The sequence below is a fragment of the Pan troglodytes genome, chromosome 3, assembly GCF_028858775.2.
Source record: "Pan troglodytes isolate AG18354 chromosome 3, NHGRI_mPanTro3-v2.0_pri, whole genome shotgun sequence".
Taxonomy (NCBI): domain Eukaryota; kingdom Metazoa; phylum Chordata; class Mammalia; order Primates; family Hominidae; genus Pan; species Pan troglodytes.
The window spans coordinates 91,666,691-91,688,232 of NC_072401.2; the positions used below are offsets into that span (position 1 = coordinate 91,666,691).

The following is a 21,542-nucleotide window of genomic DNA, read 5'->3' on the forward strand; positions in this document are numbered from 1 at the left end:
TCACAAAATGTTCTCAGATCCTACATAAGTACTTGTTTAGTATTCAATTCTGAATATGCAACTGTTAGCCTGAGGAAATCTGTAGGACGATACAACTGTGTCTCTCTCTCTCGCTCGCTTGTTTTTTGTTGAAATTGTTGCTAGTGGCTGCATTTTTTTCCCCTGTGGAATTAATATTTTCTGTATTTCCTGTGAACTATAGTGATTGGAAAGTCGCTTAAAACTTTTCTTGATTACCTAACAGTGGATCTGTCATTGGAATACTAATTTGGAATACTAAGCCACTTCCAATGAAACATTCCTAGAGCAGCAATAGCATTCAGAATATTATTTTGCAATTTTACATGATGTTATTGTTACTGTTGTATATGTAATATCAGGATATCTTTCTTGTGCATTCATCAGTGTTATAATTTCCGAATTTGTCTTTAGCATCAGCAAGATCTAGATTAAAATTTAGATTTACCTTTACTTTTCTGAACCCAAATTTATTTATCTGATAGGAATAATTATAGTTATCTACAAAGTTGTTATGAGGATTAAAATGAGATAACTATGTACTCATTAAATATGAGGTCACCTCTTCTAGTGAATTTGTGACTCAGTTAGAAAACACCACAAAAAGGAAACAAGAGAAAACATTATGTCAGTGTAGTTCCTTAAAAATAATTTTTATTTCAAAGTCATAAAAAATAAAACAATATTCAATTACAAGAGATATCAGGTGCTTACAGAGCAAGAGTGTTTTTACTTGATTGAAATAAGGACATATCTCTGGCAGTGAGAGTCTCTGCTTTTATTTGATTGGATTAGATTTAATTCCATTATCAGGAATACTGTGTTCTATAAATGTTAGTGCAGCGACTATTTGCATGTTTCTGAGTGAAGTATTTAACTAGTTTAGGTTTCCATTTATTATCCTCAAAAAACAAGTTCATTTTCCAAATATAAAATTCAATACAATAGTTGGTCGCCAAGGCAGAACTACCTAAATGTTCCAAGATGCAAAATCCCCACTTAGTGGCGACTCAAGTCGGTCACATCACCCTTGCTACTGGGCACAGCTGAAAAGGCCCTTGTGCCATAAACACAAGTCCTTTTCTCATGAATGCTTTCTTACCTATTATTCTGTCAAATTAGCAATATATTAGTATAAACCCAATATAATTTAGTCATTCCTGATAGTGATATTTGATGCAGGCCCATAGTCTCAAAGAAGACAATTTACTGAATTTATTAACAAAGTTTAAAGGGTTTTCTTAAGAAAGGAAAGAAATGAGCTAAATTTATTATATCTCCTTTATTATAATCTTCATTATGTAACTCCTTTTAAAAAAACTTTTAAAGTCAAAGAACAATATAGGCAATACAATATGCTTTAATATATTTAGTAAAGTCTACTTTGAAATAAAATTTATGAATTTAGGTGAATTTATTAATTATTGGTATAATATTTAACATTGCTACCAATTTAAAACTTATTTCTCCATAACTTGAAACAATTTCAATCTGACACTCTATTAGAATGTTATATTATGTAAATATGTTAAGTATCAGACATACTTCCTTGGTTCTAAAACCTATATCCCTGTTCTAACTCATGAATTACAAACCAAAACATTAAGTAATAGCAGAAATGTAAGAAAATAGGTATATGATTTGGTTAAGCCCATTGATTACATTAGCAATTAAAGTAAAAGAGGAAGGCAAACTTGTCATCACATTTTTAATTTTATCATATAACAAATACACTGCATTCCCAGACATACTTTGAATGTCTTTACTATCATTTTGCTCTTTTTTTCCTCTCTTTTTCTGTAACACACTACATTTATGTGTTAGTGGTAATGGCTTATAACACATTATTTTTCCCTTCATATCTGTGGAATATTGAATCTAGTTTGTTGTTAACTTTGAACTAGAAAAAATGATATTCAGATATATATGAGTATATATGTGTGTATGTATATTTGTATGCGTACTAAATTTCACAGACTGCATGCATATGTTTTAATAAATCAGAGGGGCTCACATAATTCATCTAATCAGTTGTCTAATCTTAATAATAGAGAAACAGAACCCAAGAGAAATTATATCCACAAATATATTGTGAAAGTGTTATTAATGAATGTGATCATTATATGTTGAGTTCAAAGACAGCTCTTTTAAAAAAGCCAAACCCAAGATTCTGTTTTTCACATGATTCTAACAGAATTAGTACACAATGCCAATACATGACTGAATGGAAATCAGCATATTCCTTAACATGCTGCAGTCAGCATTATATAGGAGACACCTATAACAGCATTTATTAAAAAAAAAAAGGTGCAATTGTTTGTGGATATACTCATTTTTTTTTCTTTCACCAGACCAATGCTGACTTTCAATTCTATTGATCTAACATTTGCGTTTGAACTAGAACATGCACTGAAAATGTTGGATTCCATATTACTGCCTATACTGATTTTTATTGTCAGATATCTGTATTACTGACTCTACACACCCAGACACAGAAATAATTATAAATGTCCAATGTAGCCACCTTTTAATTTACTATCCTAACATGTATTCTGATTAGTACTTTAAAATTCTTTTTCTCAGACTTTGGTATTCATCCTATGTTGATATAAGATAGTTTTTTCATTTTCTTCTTTACGTTCGTATCTGTTACTATTAGCTGCTGTATGGAGTATGTTTAATACAATAAAAAATAAAGTGATACTTACAATTTATAATCAGAATAAAATGTTACCATCTTTATACATCTTTTACCCTAATATGTTTTCTACAAAGCAGTACAGTTTTATTTTAGACATATGTTCATGATGTTTCAAAAACAACAAAAAAGAAACTATCAGAAAAATGAATAATAAATTTGAATTGATATATATATGAGTGTGAATCCCTTTAAAAATATAGATCCTATACATATTTATAAGAGAAAAACTTTAGAAACTCTGATTTTTATTATTCTGTTGTTTCAGGCTTTCAAGTTGAATCGAGTTTTTCTTTGATCTAAAAGGCAATTTATTTTTATCAGATACTAATTGTTTTAAAAAGATTTAATTTGTTAATATACTTTAAGGATTTTGTGATTTTTTTAATAATTAAATGCCCAATAAGAGTTAGAATAAAAAATTAACTTTACCGTCAAAAAGGAAGATCTCCTGCACCCTCTGCTGCTATGTAAATAAAACTGCAGGTTATTTATTATAAACTTATTTTTATTTTATAAAATAAAATAAAAAAAGAAAATAAAAAATTTAAGAAGATTTTTTAAAGATTTTTTAAAGATTTTTTAAATTTAAGAAAATAAAAAATTTAAAGAAAATAAAAAATTTAAGGCAAATCCAGTCATTTTAATATACAGTAAACAAACAAACCATTATAGATGTCTCAAAAGAGCATGCATCTCAGATATATAGTTTACTTAAAAATAAGTAAAATATAAACTGACAAACTAGCTTTGAAAGGAAGAGGTATAATGGCATCAATTTGTTATTAATGAGAAAAAGTCATAATGCTACATACTTCTAAATCTTCATATTACTTAAATTTATTAACCAACATACAAAAATCTATTGTGGTTTATTGTTTGTAATATGGAAATATTAAACATTAAAAAGATTGTGAAAAACCTGGAGTGAATTATTTGTGTCTTATGGCTCACTGCCATTTTAGATGAATTATTGTGTTATTAAAATAAATGGACTTTTTTTCTAAGAGGCAGGAAATAGCTTGCAATAGTGAAACCAGATAGAATCCGAGCTGTTAGAAAAGTTGATCCCAATTTATAAACAGATACCATTTGGATTGAAAATCTATATAAAGTATAAATTTTACTATTAAAATGTAGTTTAATAAAAAATAGAAAGTCTTGCTGGGCGCAGTGGCTCATGCCTGTAATCCCGGCTCTTAGGGAGGCAGAGGCAGGAGGATAGCTTGAGCCCAGGATTTCGAGACCTGCCTGGGCAATATAGCGAGACCCCGTTCTCCATAAAAAGGAAAAAAAAATACAAAGTCTTTATATTATTTTAAGGATTCTTAGCACTTCCATGTGTTTTATTTATTTAAATATTTTATATTAAACTATAAAAATTGAAGCAGTTATTAAAACACTAGGAATTGATGTTTGTATTTTGTCAAACTTGGTAAAATTATTTTTAGAAAAGGCATTTTCTGGTATGTCCAATCTCCTATTCCTTCCCAGTGGAAACCACTGTTAATAATTTTTGTGTATCTTCCAAGTTGCTTTTAAGACATTTACATGCGTATTTCTATATCCTTCCATATTTTGTAGTTTTTAAATAGGCTATATATCTCATACTCCCTTATTTTGATTTTTAAAGTCTTAAATATAAAAGTAATTCATGAATTCATTCTGATTGTTGAAGCATCATATTACATATAACACCATGTCCCCGTTGACGACAACCTCAATTCAAAGGCCCTCTTTAAGGGTAATCACTGTTAATGCTTTGAAGTACATCCTTCAAGTTTTTTTTCTGGAAGAAAAAAAATCATACACACATATGATTCTGCAGAGCATTTAATATTATACATACTATTTGATAATAAATTTTGAATTGACATAAAATGTATTCTGAATAGTATATCACTTACCAATTTGATTTTATTAACACAATGCCTTGGAAATTTTTCCTTTGTTTGTTCATATCTTTGACCTTATATGTTTAGCTCTTATATATTATGCTGTGGAATAAATAGACCATTTTTAGAATTTTAAAAATTCTCATATTAATGAACATTTATATTATTTTATATTTTCACTACAATAAGCCTGAGTATCCCTGTACATGCTTCTTTGAGCAGATCTGTGAGTATTATTCTAGGGTAAATGCTGAGAAGTAGAATTATTTTTTCATTTTATACTTTGATAAATAATTTTAATTTTTAAATGACTTTAACAATTTGGATTTCTTTGTAAATGTCTGTCCATATGTACTACTTTTTCACCAAACCTGATATTATTAAGTTTTAAAAAGTTATGAATGAAAAATATTGTATTTATTTCTGGTTAATAATGGAGTTGAATATCTGCTCGTAATGTTGATTAGTGATTTATATTTCCTTTTCTATAAATTTCCTGTTACTATTCTTTGCTCCCTTTTATTCTTTGTGTTTTCTGTTTCTTACTGGCTTATAGGAGTTCTTTCTATTTCCCCGATTACTAATGAGTTTGAGTATTTTAAATATATATTCATTGGTGATTTGTGTTTCTTCTTTCAGGAATTACTTGTTCTTATTCTTTGCTTACTTATTTTTGATTTTAGATTCTTTTTCATATTGATTTATAGTTCTTTATATATTCCAGATATTAATTATCTGACTGGCATAGGATACCAAAGACCAGCCCCTGTCTTAATGTATCAATTAGTGCTCCAGAGCTTTCCCATGGGATCAGTCTGAAGCTAGTGTCCAGTTTTTGACCACATCCTGGCTTAGCTTCTTATCCACATATCCCCAGTGTCCCCATCTTATTAGACTTTCTTTCTTTAATCAGCTTCTCATGTTTGAACAAGAATTCCTTACTCAGGCTCTGCTTCTAGGAAATCTATCCTGGACCTGTGATGACATTTTTTTTGAAATCAGTGTTTTAAAATCAAGCCAATTCTCCAATGGAAGATATAATTATAAAAAAAAAACAACTGCTCTTTACTAATAAACATATTATATATTTTAAGATGTGTGCTATCCTCTTTAAAGTTGTATTTTTGTTATACTGACATTGCCACTGCTCAACAAATTTATCAAATTCAGCTTTTGGAAATCATGTTCAGACTCTGAGACAGTCTTTGAATTTCATAATATTGTCAGTTCTTTGCTCCCTGACTAAACTATTTTGTTGACAGTGAACAATTATTCAGTCATGTGCAGTCAAAGTGATCAATGTGGTCAAATATTTTGAAATTATTTGTAACAGACGGTTTTAAAAATGAGAAGTGTCTGTTCATATCCTTTGCCCACTTTTTGATGGGGTCTTTTTTTTCTTGTAAATTTGTTTGAGTTAATTGTAGATTCTGGATATTAGCCCTTTGTCAGATGAGTAGGATGCAAAAATTTTCTCCTATTCTGTAGGTTGCCGGTTCACTCTGATGGTGGCTTCTTTTGCTGTGCAGAAGCTCTTTAGTTTAATTAGATCCCATTTGTCAATTTTGGCTTTTGTTGCCATTGCTTTTGGTGCTTTAGACATGAAGTCCTTGCCCATGCCTATGTCCTGAATGGTATTGCCTAGGTTTTCTTCTAGGGTTTTTATGGTTTTAGGTCTAACGTTTAAGTCTTTAATCCACCTTGACTTAATTTTTGTATAAAGTGTAAGGAAGGCATCCAGTTTCAGCTTTCTACATATGGCTACCCAGTTTCCCCAGCACCATTTATTAAATAGGGAATCGTTTCCCCATTGCTTGTTTTTGTCAGGTTTGTCAAAGATCAAATAGTTGTAGATAGGCGGCGTTATTTCTGAGGGCTCTGTTCTGTTCCATTGATCTATATCTCTGTTTTGGTACCAGTACCATGCTGTTTTGGTTACTGTAGCCTTGTAGTATAGTTTGAAGTCAGGTAGCGTGATGCCTCCAGCTTTGTTCTTTTGGCTTAGGATTGACTTGGCAATGTGGGCTCTTTTTTGTTTCCATATGAACTTTAAAGTAGTTTTTTCCAACTCTGTGAAGAAAGTCAGTGGTAGCTTGATGGGGATGGCATTGGATCTATAAATTACCTTGGGCAGTATGGCCATTTTCACAATATTGATTCTTCCTACCCATGAGCATGGAATGTTCTCCCATTTGTTTTTATCCTCTTTTATTTCATTGAGAAGTAGTTTGTAGTTCTCCTTGAAGAGGTCCTTCACATCCCTTGTAAGTTGGATTCCTAGGTATTTTATTCTCTTTGAAGCAATTGTGAATGGGAGTTCACTCATGATTTGGCTCTCTGTTTGTCTGTTGTTGGTGTATAAGAAGGCTTGTGATTTTTGTACATTGATTTTGTATCCTGAGACTTTGCTGAAGTTGCTTATCAGCTTAAGGAGATTTTGGGCTGAGACAATGGGGTTTTCTAGATATATAATCATGTCATCTGCAAACAGGGACAATTTGACTTCCTCTTTTCCTAATTGAATGCCCTTTATTTCCTTCTCCTGCCTGATTGCCCTGGCCAGAACTTCCAACACTATGTTGAATAGGAGTGGTGAGAGAGGGCATCCCTGTCTTGTGCCAGTTTTCAAAGGGAATGCTTCCAGTTTTTGCCCATTCAGTATGATATTGGCTGTGGGTTTGTCATAGATAGCTCTTATTATTTTGAGATACGTCCTATCGATACTTAATTTATTGAGCATTTTTAGCATGAAGGGTTGTTGAATTTTGTCAAAGGCCTTTTCTGCATCTATTGAGAAAATCATGTGGTTTTTTTCTTTGGTTCTGTTTATATGCTGGATTACATTTATTGATTTGCGTATATTGAACCAGCCTTGCATCCCAGGAATGAAGCCCACTTGATCATGGTGGATAAGCTTTTTGATGTGTTGCTGGATTCGGTTTGCCAGTATTTTATTGAGGATTTTTGCATCAATGTTCATCAAGGATATTGGTCTAAAATTCTCTTTTTTGGTTGTGTCTCTGCCCGGCTTTGGTATCAGGATGATGCTGGCCTCATAAAATGAGTTAGGGAGGATCCCCTCTTTTCTATTGATTGGAATAGTTTCAGGAGGAATGGTACCAGTTCCTCCTTGTACCTCTGGTAGAATTCAGCTGTGAATCCATCTGGTCCTGGACTCTTTTTGGTTGGTAAGCTATTGATTATTGCCACAATTTCAGCTCCTGTTATTGGTCTATTCAGAGATTCAACTTCTTCCTGGTTTAGTCTTGGGAGGGTGTATGTGTCGAGGAATTTATCCATTTCTTCTAGATTTTCTAGTTTATTTGCGTAGGGGTGTTTGTAGTATTATCTGATGTTAGTTTGTATTTCTGTGGGATCGGTGGTGATATCCCCTTTATCATTTTTTATTGCGTCTATTTGATTCTTCTCTCTTTTCTTCTTTATTAGTCTTGCTAGTGGTCTATCAATTTTGTTGATCCTTTCAAAAAACCAGCTCCTGGATTCATTAATTTTTTGAAGGGTTTTTTGTGTCTCTATTTCCTTCAGTTCTGCTCTGATTTTAGTTATTTCTTGCCTTCTGCTAGCTTTTGAATGTGTTTGCTCTTGCTTTTCTAGTTCTTTTAATTGTGATGTTAGGGTGTCAATTTTGGATCTTTCCTGCTTCCTCTTGTGGGCATTTAGTGCTATAAATTTCCCTCTACACACTGCTTTGAATGTGTCCCAGAGATTCTGGTATGTTGTGTCTTTGTTCTCATTGGTTTCAAAGAACATCTTTATTTCTGCCTTCATTTCATTATGTACCCAGTAGTCATTCAGGAGCAGGTTGAATTTAAACCCAGCTGTTCTTGTATCAGAGTCTGAATTCTTAACAGTTATGTGTTCACTGTGTCTAAACCTTAGTACATGGAACCATAAGATTATTTAAACATAAATATGCCTCTTATTATTTACTTAAGCCTGAGTCATATGCTTTTACACTTCTTTCTTCTTTTACCACTAACTTCTTTCTAAATCTGACCAAAGCCCATCTTTCTCTATTTCTCTTTTCTCTCTGTTTCTTCTGGTCATTAAAAACTAAGATTGTATCTGGCTGAGTATCAAGATTACGTATATAAATGTGTAACTTATGTCTTTCTAAATATATATCATCATCCCTTAATTAATTAATCCAAACGACTCATCTGCTTTCCTAAATCCTGCTAGAATAATTTCTTTCAAATGTGGTCTTTCCTTTTGTAGCTTTTCCCATTGTCATGCTACTTGCACACCACTCACCCTCTTTCTCTTTTTATCTGGGGGAGTGATTTATACAAATCTAATCAGAGACAGTCTGTCTTTGCTTATATACCATGTTTTGTGTCAATTCATTTTTAGGAGTGACCCAAAGACTGACATTTCTTATATAAGCAATTATTTGTTTTGGTTATTATGTTTATTTGTTGAGAACAACTTAGTGTACTCCATATAGCTAAATTATATACAAATTTAATAAATTGTTAATTAAACATATCTAATCAATTATGTGATTTCTGGCTTTTTCTACCTTAGGCTGACAATCTCATTCTCTTTTCTGTGACTGATCATCCACTTGGTCCAGATTAGCCATCCTTTTAATGTGTCTCATATTCTCCTCACTGACCTTACTGGCAGAAGTGGCCTTCGTCATTGTTGTGGGAGTCATTTAGCTGTTAAAAGTGCCTCCATTATTTTCCCATTTATTTAAGGGGAAACAGCAAAACATTTTGGAAATGCATTTAGAGATAAACTGAAAAAGTGTTGAGATGTAGATATCATGGTCTTTCTAGTAGAAAGAGCCTGGACTGCAAGAATCCTCACAAGTGTGAGCCCTGTTTAAATCTGGGTTAAATGACATAATTTGGTAAGACTGGGAAATTACTTCAAGCTGATATCCTACTTATTTTAGTAAAAAATGATCAATGTCCTTTGATATGTTTACATATTATTAATTTTCTGCCATCATTTTCTTAATGTTAAAATTATTACCTAGGAAATATCTGTTGTTTTTTTTGTGGATCTTCTTTTATTTTCACCAAGTATAATGGAAGATTTTCTTTTTAGTGTGGTCATTAAGGCTCTACCAGGTTATTTTCTGAATGTTTTTCTGAGAAAGAATCTTGCTGGGACCAGATTTAACTTATGCAGCATTACCCTAAACACTTCAAGTATTGATAATTTGTTTTCAAATGCCAATAAAAATATAAATTTAGGGACTTTGATTACAAGAGGTCAGACTACTGATCTCACATTATATACGTCTTTTCAGTATTATTTTAGGTGATTTTTAATAGACTGGTTGGGACACATGTTTTGTTAGGTAGATGATTTTCATAACTATTCTAAGAGCTACACCACCATGTACCTCTTGTTTGAATATATTTCCTCAGAAAAGGCAGAGCTCTATATCTAATCTGTGCCAAGCAGTGTGTTAGTGTCTTTGTGATGTAGTATCTTCTCATTCTTAAAAAACTCTATAAAATAATTATTATTGATGTTCCAGTTTATAGTCTTAGTAAGTGGTAGTACTTGCATTTAAGTGCCAACCAACTGCATGTGTGCGTAAAAAGTAATTAAGAGAGACAAAGAATACTTAGGATTATCTCATATATGAGACCAGGTGTCATGTCATTAGCTCTGACTCATAATGAAAAAATATGAGGGGTGTCCAAATTCTAGGAAAATATTTGAAAAGCAATGAGAAAGAAGAAAAGCGAAGGCAATTTTGCTTTCCTTTTACCTGTACAGACAGATAGACCTATTTAAGTGTATGGTAGTTAGCTTCCAAGATGATACAGCTCTGAAACCCTGCAGGACTGTTTTATGCTGTTGGTTAATTTATGCATTTGGAATCACAAAAGAAAGAGTATTTGTTTTTTGAGACAGGGTCTCGCTCTGTCACCCAGGCTGGAGTGCAATGGTGCTATTGTGGTTTACTGCAGCCTTGACCTCCAAGGCTCATGTGATCCTCCCACTTCAGCCTTCCAGGTAGCTGGGACGACAGGTGTGTGCCACCATGCCTAGTTAATTAATTTTTTTTTCTTTTTTTCTAAGAGATGGGCTCTCCCTATGTTGCTCAGGCTGGTCTCCAACCCCTGGGCTCAATTTATCCTCCTGCTTCAGCCTCCCAAAATGTTGGGATTGACAGGCATGAACCAGTGCACCCAGAGAATAATTTTTAAAATGTCTTAATTATGTAATATATTTTACTTTTAGTCCAACTTTAAGTAGGTAACATATTAATGATCCATGTCCAAATTATGAATCATTTAACTAGAATCCATGTCTTCTTCAACCATATCAAATAAGAAATTTGACTCTAATTTTATTTAGAATAGATCCTCCTATAATGTGGTACTCTGTTCAGGGTAATGATTGTGTTTACTAAGGTTGGAGAGGTCATTGAATAAAGTACTGTACCTTCTGGAAGCCTTTTGTTAAATCCTGGTGCTAAAGAACAAAAGTACTGTTTCTTCAGGTTGCCATTGTAAATTTCTAAGAGATCAAACTGAGTTTTATTTCTAATAGGGTCTGTATACATTTGTGTAGTAGTATTGTCTTCAAGTTAATCTTATCCTTTGTTTATTTACATAGCATTAAAGTTATAATTAAAAAACACTTCTCTTATGTAACAAATTTGTTTTTTCAAAATAAATTAACGTTTATGGTAATAAAGACCCCTAGATAACGGATAGGTCTAGTTCAACCTTCATATTTTTAAGACCTATTATTATTAAAGTGACTATGACTTCTGAATTGAGAAATATTAGATAAGAATTGAGTAAAGATGTTTATTTTATCCAATTTGGAAATTTATAAAAATATATACAAGGTTTGCTAAGGGATTAAAGGTAACTGTTATAAAAACATTGTAGTAAAAAGAAATAAAATTAGCAGTTATGATGTTGTTACATTTATCTTTCATGAATAATTGAAGTTGCTGTGATGACACATTGTTTCATTAAACTTATTCAGCATTATTTTTTCATGTTTTCAACTGTTTATTAGCAAATTTCAGATTATTGAACTTTTTACAGTTTGGAAGACTTTTAATAAATGTGCATCTCTAAAAGTTGTAATTCAGCATAATTACCCTCAGGATTATAAGATTTATTCATGGCAGTGAGACAGAAAATATGTTTATGTAGGTTTGAAATCCTGAAGTGTTGAAGTTAAAACTTCATTTTTTAAAATCTATGTATTCTGTAGGTACAAATTGCATATTTTATCAGGCACTGGGTATTAAAGCAAGGAGAAATGGTTTTTGGCATTAAGAAGCTTAAGACAAAATAGTAAATTGAGATAAATAAACACATGCTTACTATGTAAGCTAATACTTGAGGATATGTAAAGGAGGAGTACCAGGTCCAAAATGAGAGACAGTGGGAATGGGGTGTCAGGTAGGGAAGGAGTGTCAGGGATGGCAACTTGGAAGAGGCAATGTTATAATAGTAGGAGGCTTTTGCCATGGAGTTACAGGAAGGGCATCCCAAGCTGGTGGACCCAAATCTCCAAAGGTCTTGAAGGTGAAAGTGATCAGAATATGGCAGTCATGACCAAGTGCAGTGGCTCATGCCTGTACTCCCAACACTTTGGGACACCGAGGCAGGAGGATTGCTTGAGGCCAGGAGTTTGAGATCAGCCTGTGCAACATAGCAAGACTCTGTCTCTATGAAATTTTTTTTAAAGTTAATTGGGCATGATGCTGTATGCCTGTAGTCCCAGCTACTTGGGAGGCTGAGGTAGAAGGATGGCTTGAGCCCAGGAATTCGAGGCTGTAGTTAGCTATGTTTGCTACACTGCATTCTAGCCTGGGTGACAGAGCAAGACCTTGTCTCCAAAAACAAAACAAAACAAAACAAAACAAAAAGAAAGAAAGAAAGAAAAGGAAAAGGAAAGAAAGATAAGAAAATGGCAGTCATCAGTGTAAGCGGAGCATGAAGTGTGAGGAGAGGACTGATGAATCTGGAGATGTAGACAGCATCCAAGCCTTAAAGAGCCTTCCTAAAGAATATGGATAATCTTGACCTATAGTCTATTTTCCTCTTATTTAGCTGAGAAACTCTCAAGGGAAATACAAGTTCATATTAAAAATAAAAGACATGTGAAGGATATTTACCTCTAGTAGATTTATATCTACTCCAGGTTATTCAATAATGTGCAGATATCTTTTAGTATCTATGATGTTTTTACTTAAAGAAACTAGGACAAACATATCACTGGCCTAAATAGATTATTTGTGCCCAGTGGAAGTCTGGTGGTTTTCATTAAGTATTTAGGAGCAAGAGTGATTTTAAAATTGCTGCCGATGACTTTCTTCACAGAATTGGAAAAAACTGCTTTAAAGTTCATATGGAACCAAAAAAGAGCCCGCATCGCCAAGTCAATCCTAAGCCAAAAGAACAAAGCTGGAGGCATCACACTACCTGACTTCAAACTATACTACAAGGTTACAGTAACCAAAACAGCATGGTACTGGTACCAAAACAGAGATATAGATCAATGGAACAGAACAGAGACCTCAGAAATAACGCCGCATATCTACAACTATCTGATCTTTGACAAATATGAGAAAAACAAGCAATGGGGAAAGGATTCCCTATTTAATAAATGGTTCTGGGAAAACTGGCTAGCCATATGGAGAAAGCTGAAACTGGATCCCTTCCTTACACCTTATACAAAAATCAATTCAAGATGGATTAAAGACTTAAACATTAGACCTGAAACCATAAAAACCCTAGAAGAAAACCTAGGCATTACCATTCAGGACATAGGCATGCGCAAGGACTTCATGTCTAAAACACCAAAAGCAATGGCAACAAAAGCCAAAATTGACAAATGGGATCTAATTAAACTAAAGAGCTTCTGCACAGCAAAAGAAACTACCATCAGAGTGAACAGGCAACCTACAAAATGGGAGAAAATTTTCACAATCTACTCATCTGACAAAGGGCTAATATCCAGAATCTACAATAAACTCAAACAAATTTACAAGAGAAAACCAAACAACCCCATCAAAAAGTGGGTGAAGGACATGAACAGACACTTCTCAAAAGAAGACATTTATGCAGCCAAAAAACACATGAAAAAATGCTCACCATCACTGGCCATCAGAGAAATGCAAATCAAAACCACAGTGAGATACCATCTCACGCCAGTTCGAATGGCGATCATTAAAAAGTCAGGAAACAACAGGTGCTGGAGAGGATGTGGAGAAATAGGAACACTTTTACACTGTTGGTGGAACTGTAAACTAGTTCAACCATTGTGGAAGTCAGTGTAGAGATTCCTCAGGGATCTAGAACTAGAAATACCACTTGACCCAGCCATCCCATTACTGGGTATATACCCAAAGGACTGTAAATCATGCTGCTATAAAGACACATGCACACGTATGTTTATTGCAGCATTATTCACAATAGCAAAGACTTGGAACCAACCCAAATGTCCAACAATGAGAGACTGGATTAAGAAAATGTGGCACATATACACCATGGAATACTATGCAGCCATCAAAAATGATGAGTTCATGTCCTTTGTAGGGACATGGATGAAATTGGAAATCATCATTCTATGTAAACTATCGCAAGAACAAAAAACCCAACACCGCATATTCTCACTCATAGGTGGGAATTGAACAATGAGAACACATGGACACAGGAAGGGGAACATCACACTCTGGGGACTGTTGTGGGGTGGGGGGAGGGGGGAGGGATAGCATTGGGAGATACCTAATGCTAGATGACGAGTTAGTGGGTGCAGTGCACCAGCATGGCACATGTATACATATGTAACTAACCTGCATATTGTGCACATGTACCCTAAAACTTAAAGTATAATAATAATAAAAAAATTAAAAAAATAAAATTGTTTAAAAATGTTTTTCATTAGTTGAATCCTTTGAATACTTGCTAAAGAGTTATGGGACTGACTCTTTCATTTACTGTTGTTGTTGGTGTTTTTTTTTTTTTTTTTTTTTTTTTTTTTTGAGACAGAGTCTCACTGTCCACCCAGGCTGGAGTGCAGTGGCACAATCTCAGCTCACTGCAACCTCCGCCTCCTGGGTTCATGCCATTCTCCCGCCTCAGCCTCCCTAGTAGCTGGGACTACAGGCGCCCACCACCATGCCTGGATAATTTTTTGTATTTTTAGTAGAGACGGGGTTTCACCGTGTTAGCCAGGATGGTCTCGATCTCCTGACCTCGTGATCTGCCTGCCTGGGCTTCCCAAAGTGCTGGGGTTACAGGCGTGAGCCACCGCGCCCAGCCTCATTTACTGTTAATGCTGATCCAAATGCAGGAAATACTTTAAAAATGGCCAATAAATATTTTAATATACATAAATTTGAGTATTTCAGTAATGATGGTTGACATCTTGACATTCATGCATTGAAGTCTATAGGTTCACAACCAGCTGCAAATCATTATGGTTGATTATATCCTAATTAGAGCAAAATTCTTCAATAGGCATTGAATGGAAATAAATGTTGCATATAAGTGAAAAATATTGTGGCTGTAAGTGATGTTAGTTAAACCATTTTAAAGAATATAGTCATGAAAAAATGTATTATTCATTGTATACACTTTGGAAAATCTAAGCTGTGAGGAAAATCACACATTTTTATTTGTGAAAAATTGTAAGAGCTAAAATGTCTGTTTATGTTTTAGGTTTTCTTCAAGCAAAGCCTTACAAGAATACTGAAATGTTTTGGAGTGGTTCACATATAGTTTGATTTAAATTCTAATTCATATGGAGAAAAGGGAACTCTTGCACACTGTTGGTGGGGATGTAAATTAGCACAGCCTCTATGGAACACAGTATGGAGGTTCCTCAAAAACTAAAGACAGAACTACCATATGATCCAGCAATCCTACTTCTGGGTATATAGCCAAACAATTGAAATCGGTATGTCAAAGAGATATCTGTACTCCTATGCTTATTGCATCATTATTCACTATAGCCAAGATATGTAACAAACCTAAGTGTACATCTGTGGATGAATGGATTAAGAAAATGTGGTTTATATATATAATGAAATGCTATTCAGCCTAAAAAAGAAATTCTGTCACATGTCACAACATGGATGAACCTGGAGGACATTATGCTCAATGAAATAACCTAGACACAGAAAGACAAATATTGCATGATCTCAGTTATATATGGAATCTAAATAATTAAACTCATAGAAGTAGAAAGTAGAATGGCTACCAGGCCCCGGGATGGAAGGACCGGGGGCTGGGGTGTCGGGGCCAGGGGAATGGGGAAATAATGTTCAGAGGGTACAGAGTTTCAGTTAGACAAGAGAAATAAGTTTTAGAGGTTGATTCAACAGCATGGTGACTATAGTTAATAATAATGTACTGCATATTTCAAAATGGCTAAAAGAGTAGATTTTAAGTGCCGTCACTACAAAAAATGATATGTATATGAGGTGATAGGTATGTTAATTTGCTTATTTCATAATATAAAAATATCAAAACATCACGTTATACCTCGTAAGTATATACAATTGTCATCTGTCAATTAAAAATAAAATCAATTTTTAAAATTAAATTCATTGACTGTAGTGAAAAATCATCCACCAAAAATCTTATAATACAAATATGTTAGATTTTATGTTGTTTGGAGAAAAATATTAAATACTTATGAATGCATATCTGAAAGCAAATATTTGTCATTTTTGTCACATACTTGTTCAAGGAAATGAAAGTATTTTACTTGATCAGTTCTCATATTTATCAGGATGATAAAATAGAGGATTTTAAATTTTGTATAGTATTTGTTAATTTTTAGTCACGTAGTTTTGGTTGTAAAGACTAAGAAAATGAAACAGAGTCTGATTCAATTTACAAAGGGAGAGATTGTATTACAGTTGAAGGATTAAGCAAAACTCATAAACAAAACAGCAACCAAATCAGGTACAGTTTAAAAATCAGTGAAAAATGGCAGTCACTAGAATAGCAATATTTGCTGTACAAGTTTGAATCCTTGATGTAGAAACATAGCTGGGCCTTCATTCAGCAGTAGGAGTTCATGACTAATTACTTTAGTGAATGCAGTATGTATCATGCTGATTATGAGCTGACCCTGTAGGGTTTTTTATTCCTGCTTTACCAGGTGTTGGCTGAATGACATTACGCAAGTTGCTTTTCTGTTGTAAAATGTTCATAGTCTTATTACTTATTTCTAGAAATATAAGGTGTGAAAGAGATAATCTGTGGGAAAGTACCTGGTACGTAGCAGTTGATGAGTTGTAGCTGCCACATCTCCTCACTCGTGTCCTCCTCCTCCTTTATCTTCTCCATTGATACCCTGAATATACTGACATTAATATGGTTCATAAATGTTCTATGCTTCTGATTCTCTCAGTCTGTATTGTCACTTCTCTCAAGGTTACCAACTGTCTTAGTTTTTACTCAAGTATTTTCTTCAACTGATACCTGTGGTTCTCTCATAAGTTTAACTTGTTTGTAACCCTATGTTATATCCTTGTGATTTAGTTTCTTCTTCTAATGGCCTGCTTATCTCTCAGCTTCCCAAATCAAACTTGTCCTGGGGTGGGGGGAGGGGGGAGGGATGGCATAAGAGAATTACCTGTTGTAAATGACGAGTTAATGGGTGCAGCACACCAACATGGCACATGAATACATATGTAACTAACTTGCTCATTGTCCACATGTACCTTAGAACTTAAAGCATAATTTAAAAAAAAAAAAGAGAAGAAAAAATGTCTATAGCCATTGGCTTTTCTTTGAGTGCTGATTGTAGTGTCAGGCTATACCATTGTCTTGTTTGTGATTCTGTTGAGCTCGCATCAGTAACTTGTTGAGTCGTGTGGTGTAAAATGAAAATACTTCTAGTGGTCTCTGACAGGAGTCATCGTGGGGCATTTACACAGACAGAAATTATTATGTCTGTCACATGCCTACTGCATCTAAATAAATAAACATAAAAAGTTAAGAATAAACAGTTTACCAAAATTATGGAACAGCTATAAGTAGGAAGCCTGGGTCTTAAATACCTGGTGTCTCCAAAGCCAACACTCTTGCATAAACTTTAAATATTTCTGTTAATCTTAAAATGTTTGCATCATTACAAAATATCAATACTAGCTATTGGGTCATTTTTACTACTTATAAATTCAAAAAATCTTTATTAGGTATCAGATTTTTGTTATTTACTGTCTTAGTATAAACTAAATTCTATTTTGTGTCTTGAAAAGCAATATTTTGTTTTAAAATGTATTATTTGTAGTTGAATTCTATTGACTTGTTGTTTTTGTTTTAACCTTTCTCAGGCTGCAAAGTTGGCTTTCACAGTGCAAGCCTTTGAGTCCCAATGGGGGACTCAGGATCAAGACGATCTACCCTGGTCTCCCGGTTGCCAATATTCAGAAGAAGTATTAACAAAAGACATGATTCTCTTCCTTCTTCACCTTCTTCCAGTAATACAGTTGGTGTCCACAGTTCCTCTCCTTCCAGCACTAACTCAAGCTCAGGTAGCACAGGTAAACGGAGGAGCATATTCCGTACTCCTTCCATTAGCTTCCACCATAAGAAGGGGAGTGAGCCTAAGCAAGAGCCTACCAACCAGAACCTTAGTATTTCAAATGGTGCTCAACCTGGTCACAGCAATATGCAGAAACTGAGTTTGGAAGAACATATTAAGACCAGGGGAAGACATTCTGTTGGTTTTAGTAGTTCACGAAATAAGAAGATAACGAGATCTTTGACAGAGGATTTTGAAAGGGAAAAAGAGCACTCAACTAACAAGAATGTCTTTATAAATTGTCTAAGTTCCGGCAGAAGTGAAGGGGATGATTCTGGTTTCACAGAAGACCAAACTCGTCGTTCTGTTAAGCAGTCAACAAGAAAGCTACTCCCTAAATCTTTTTCATCTCACTATAAATTTTCTAAGCCAGTTCTACAGAGCCAATCCATTTCATTGGTACAACAGTCTGAATTCTCACTGGAAGTTACACAGTACCAAGAGAGAGAACCTGTATTAGTAAGAGCTTCGCCATCCTGTTCTGTGGATGTAACAGAACGGGCAGGAAGCTCTTTACAATCTCCTTTGCTTTCTGCTGATCTTACCACAGCTCAGACACCTTCAGAATTTTTAGCCTTGACTGAAGATTCTGTGTCTGAAATGGATGCATTTTCTAAAAGTGGAAGCATGGCATCCCACTGTGACAACTTTGTCCACAATGATTCTACCTCTCAGATGTCTCTCAATTCTGCTGCTGTTACAAAGACAACAACAGAACTTACGGGAACTGTTCCCTGTGCAATTATGTCTCCTGGGAAATATAGGTTAGAGGGTCAATGTAGCACTGAATCTAATTCATTACCGGAAACCTCTGCTGCTAATCAGAAGGAAGTGTTATTACAAATTGCTGAACTACCTGCTACAAGTGTGAGCCACTCAGAGAGTAACCTACCAGCAGATAGTGAAAGAGAAGAAAATATAGGGTTACAAAATGGTGAAACAATGCTGGGGACAAACTCCCCAAGGAAACTTGGATTTTATGAGCAACATAAAGCAATAGCTGAACATGTAAAAGGGATCCATCCTATTTCAGATTCAAAGATAATACCTACTTCTGGTGATCATCATATTTTTAACAAAACATCACATGGATATGAAGCAAATCCTGCCAAAGGTATGCTGATTTTTTTGGTATAACAAATGATATGAATTAATTTTCATTATACTTTATTCAGTTTTCTTATTCCATCTCATGAATGGAAACCACATTTTTCTTGTTTTTCACTTTTGAAATGGTTTCCTATTCATAATTTGTGTTAAATGTTTCCCCTGCTTGATTTTAAACTTACATCAATTGTGTTATGCTGAAAATGTAATTCAGCAATATTACTCATTTTTTCTTACTTATGTTATCCATAACTAAGAAGCAGCCTCTTAGTTACGGTGTTTATTGGAGCACCTTCAGAAGAAAGTGAATGGAAAGTAATTGTTTGCAATGTGGATTTCTCCAAAGTAAGGACTGTCTTTTATAGAGTTTATTATAGAGGCCTTGGTATTTCTTATTTAATGAAATGGATATATTCCAGCTAAAATCACTATAAAATTTGTATAATTTAATATGAATTTTATAATTTCCTTTGTTAACTAAGCTTTCATTATTAATTAGGATCCATGTTTCAACATAAATAATTCCTATCTCTAGATACAACAACAGAATTGTAAGCTTAAAAAAACCTATCTTTGGAAGCTGGAGACAGGTTTCAACTCTGCCTCTGACATTAACTAACTGTGCAACTTTGGATACCTTCCCTTTAGTTTAAAAAAAGTGTTAGTATATGTCCATTACTGTAATATGGCTACAGAAAACTTTGTTTTTTTAACATGAAATTCAGTTCAAGAAAATTTTTGAATATATACCACCTGCTGGGCTATCTTAGACATATTTTAATTCCTTTTTCTCTACTCTCGTTAATGCTACTACTGCTACTAATAATTTTCCCAAATTTGGAAGTGATTATTATGTCCTAGATATTATTCTGTATACTTTATATACATTAATTAAAATGATTGAAATTGCTACTATTATTATAAGCTATTTTGCAGGCAAGAAGATGGGAGCAAAGATAAACTGTGTGTCCACAATCACAAAACTAATAATTCATTTATTGGGATATAAATCCTATGAGGTAGGCTCCTATGTTTCCCATTTTACAAATGTGAAAACAGGCTAAAGAATCATACAGCTGGTAAGTAGTGCAGTCAAATTACAACTCTCTGAATCCAAAGCTCTGGCTCTCCATAACTATGCTTTACTACATGTCATGACTTAAAATATTAAATAAAATTTATGTGACATAATGTCACGAGTAATAGGATTATAAAGTTTATCCATAAACATAGAATTTTAAAGTTTTACATGCATGAGTTAATTTTCCAGCTGTCTTAATACTTTTCTCATTTGATACAAGATCACTTTTATGCACCTGACCATGTTTGTCCATTTTTGGAACTTTGTATTCTTTAGTCATACATGCCTAGCTCCTTTACCTGTAATATAATCATGAGAATATGATAATGATGATGATATTAATGATGGTTACCCTTTTGTATAGTTAATATATGCCCAAAAATGTACTAAGAAGATTGCATGCACTGTTTCATATAGTCCTTATAAAAATTTTGCATGTCATATTAATAACTAAAATTTATAATAAGTTAAATAACTTTATAGGGTCACATAGTTAGCAAATGATGGACTTGATATTGAAATCCAGGAAGTTTTAAAATTATATAAAAAAGAGATAGAAATGCAATTATCCTGACATATCTAATTCTTATTTAGTAATGATGACTTTCCTCAAAGCCTAATTGAATACTGCATATTTTTCTCTCTCTGGAAATTAGAGAATGATCAGTTATCTTGGAGACTATTACTATGTTGATTGGGATCCTATTTGTAACACAATAACGCATTAATTTTGCTGATTTGATAATGTGTTGGCTGTTCTTGGATAAATAAGCTGGTAATGTCAACAAACTAAACTATCCTTTAGTTTGTGAAAATATTCATGTGCTATTTATAAGGATTTTATAATTTTGAAGTTTAAAATTTTAAAAACAGCTAAGTAAATGTATTTTATCCAATAAAGAGTTGCTATAGACACTAACTTTCAGAATGCTAAATTTAGTTTGTATTTTGTATGAAATATTTAAGCCAGTACTTGATACACATCTAAGTGTATTAGGTGTACAATCATGTCAGAACTAATGAGTTATCTGGCAATTTAACTTCTATTCATTGGCTTAAAAAGTTATTTAAAAAGAACTGCTATATATTGGACTAATAGATTCTGGACAGTCTTTAAACTAGTAGATGAGCCTAATTAGAACAATTTTTTCATTTACTCATTCATTCATTCAGCAAATAT

General features: G+C 33.6%; 1 protein-coding gene across 26 annotated transcripts in view; it reads left to right on the forward strand.

Moving 5' to 3' along the window:
* The window catches only part of CCSER1 (coiled-coil serine rich protein 1), a 1,481,066-nt gene that overhangs the window by 163,297 nt on the left and 1,296,227 nt on the right, over nt 1-21,542 (forward strand). For 25 of the 26 annotated variants that reach the window (XR_010156641.1, XR_010156643.1, XR_010156642.1 and 22 more), the window contains exon 2: nt 17,924-19,288. Coding sequence is in view for 23 of the 26 variants with exons in the window: in XM_016951876.3 (XP_016807365.2) it covers nt 17,965-19,288 (1,324 nt within the window). In the remaining 3 variants the exon portion in view is untranslated. Of the gene's footprint in view, nt 1-15,444; nt 15,532-17,923; nt 19,289-21,542 lie in introns of those variants that run through there. The other variant, XM_063809684.1, reaches the window with a different exon arrangement.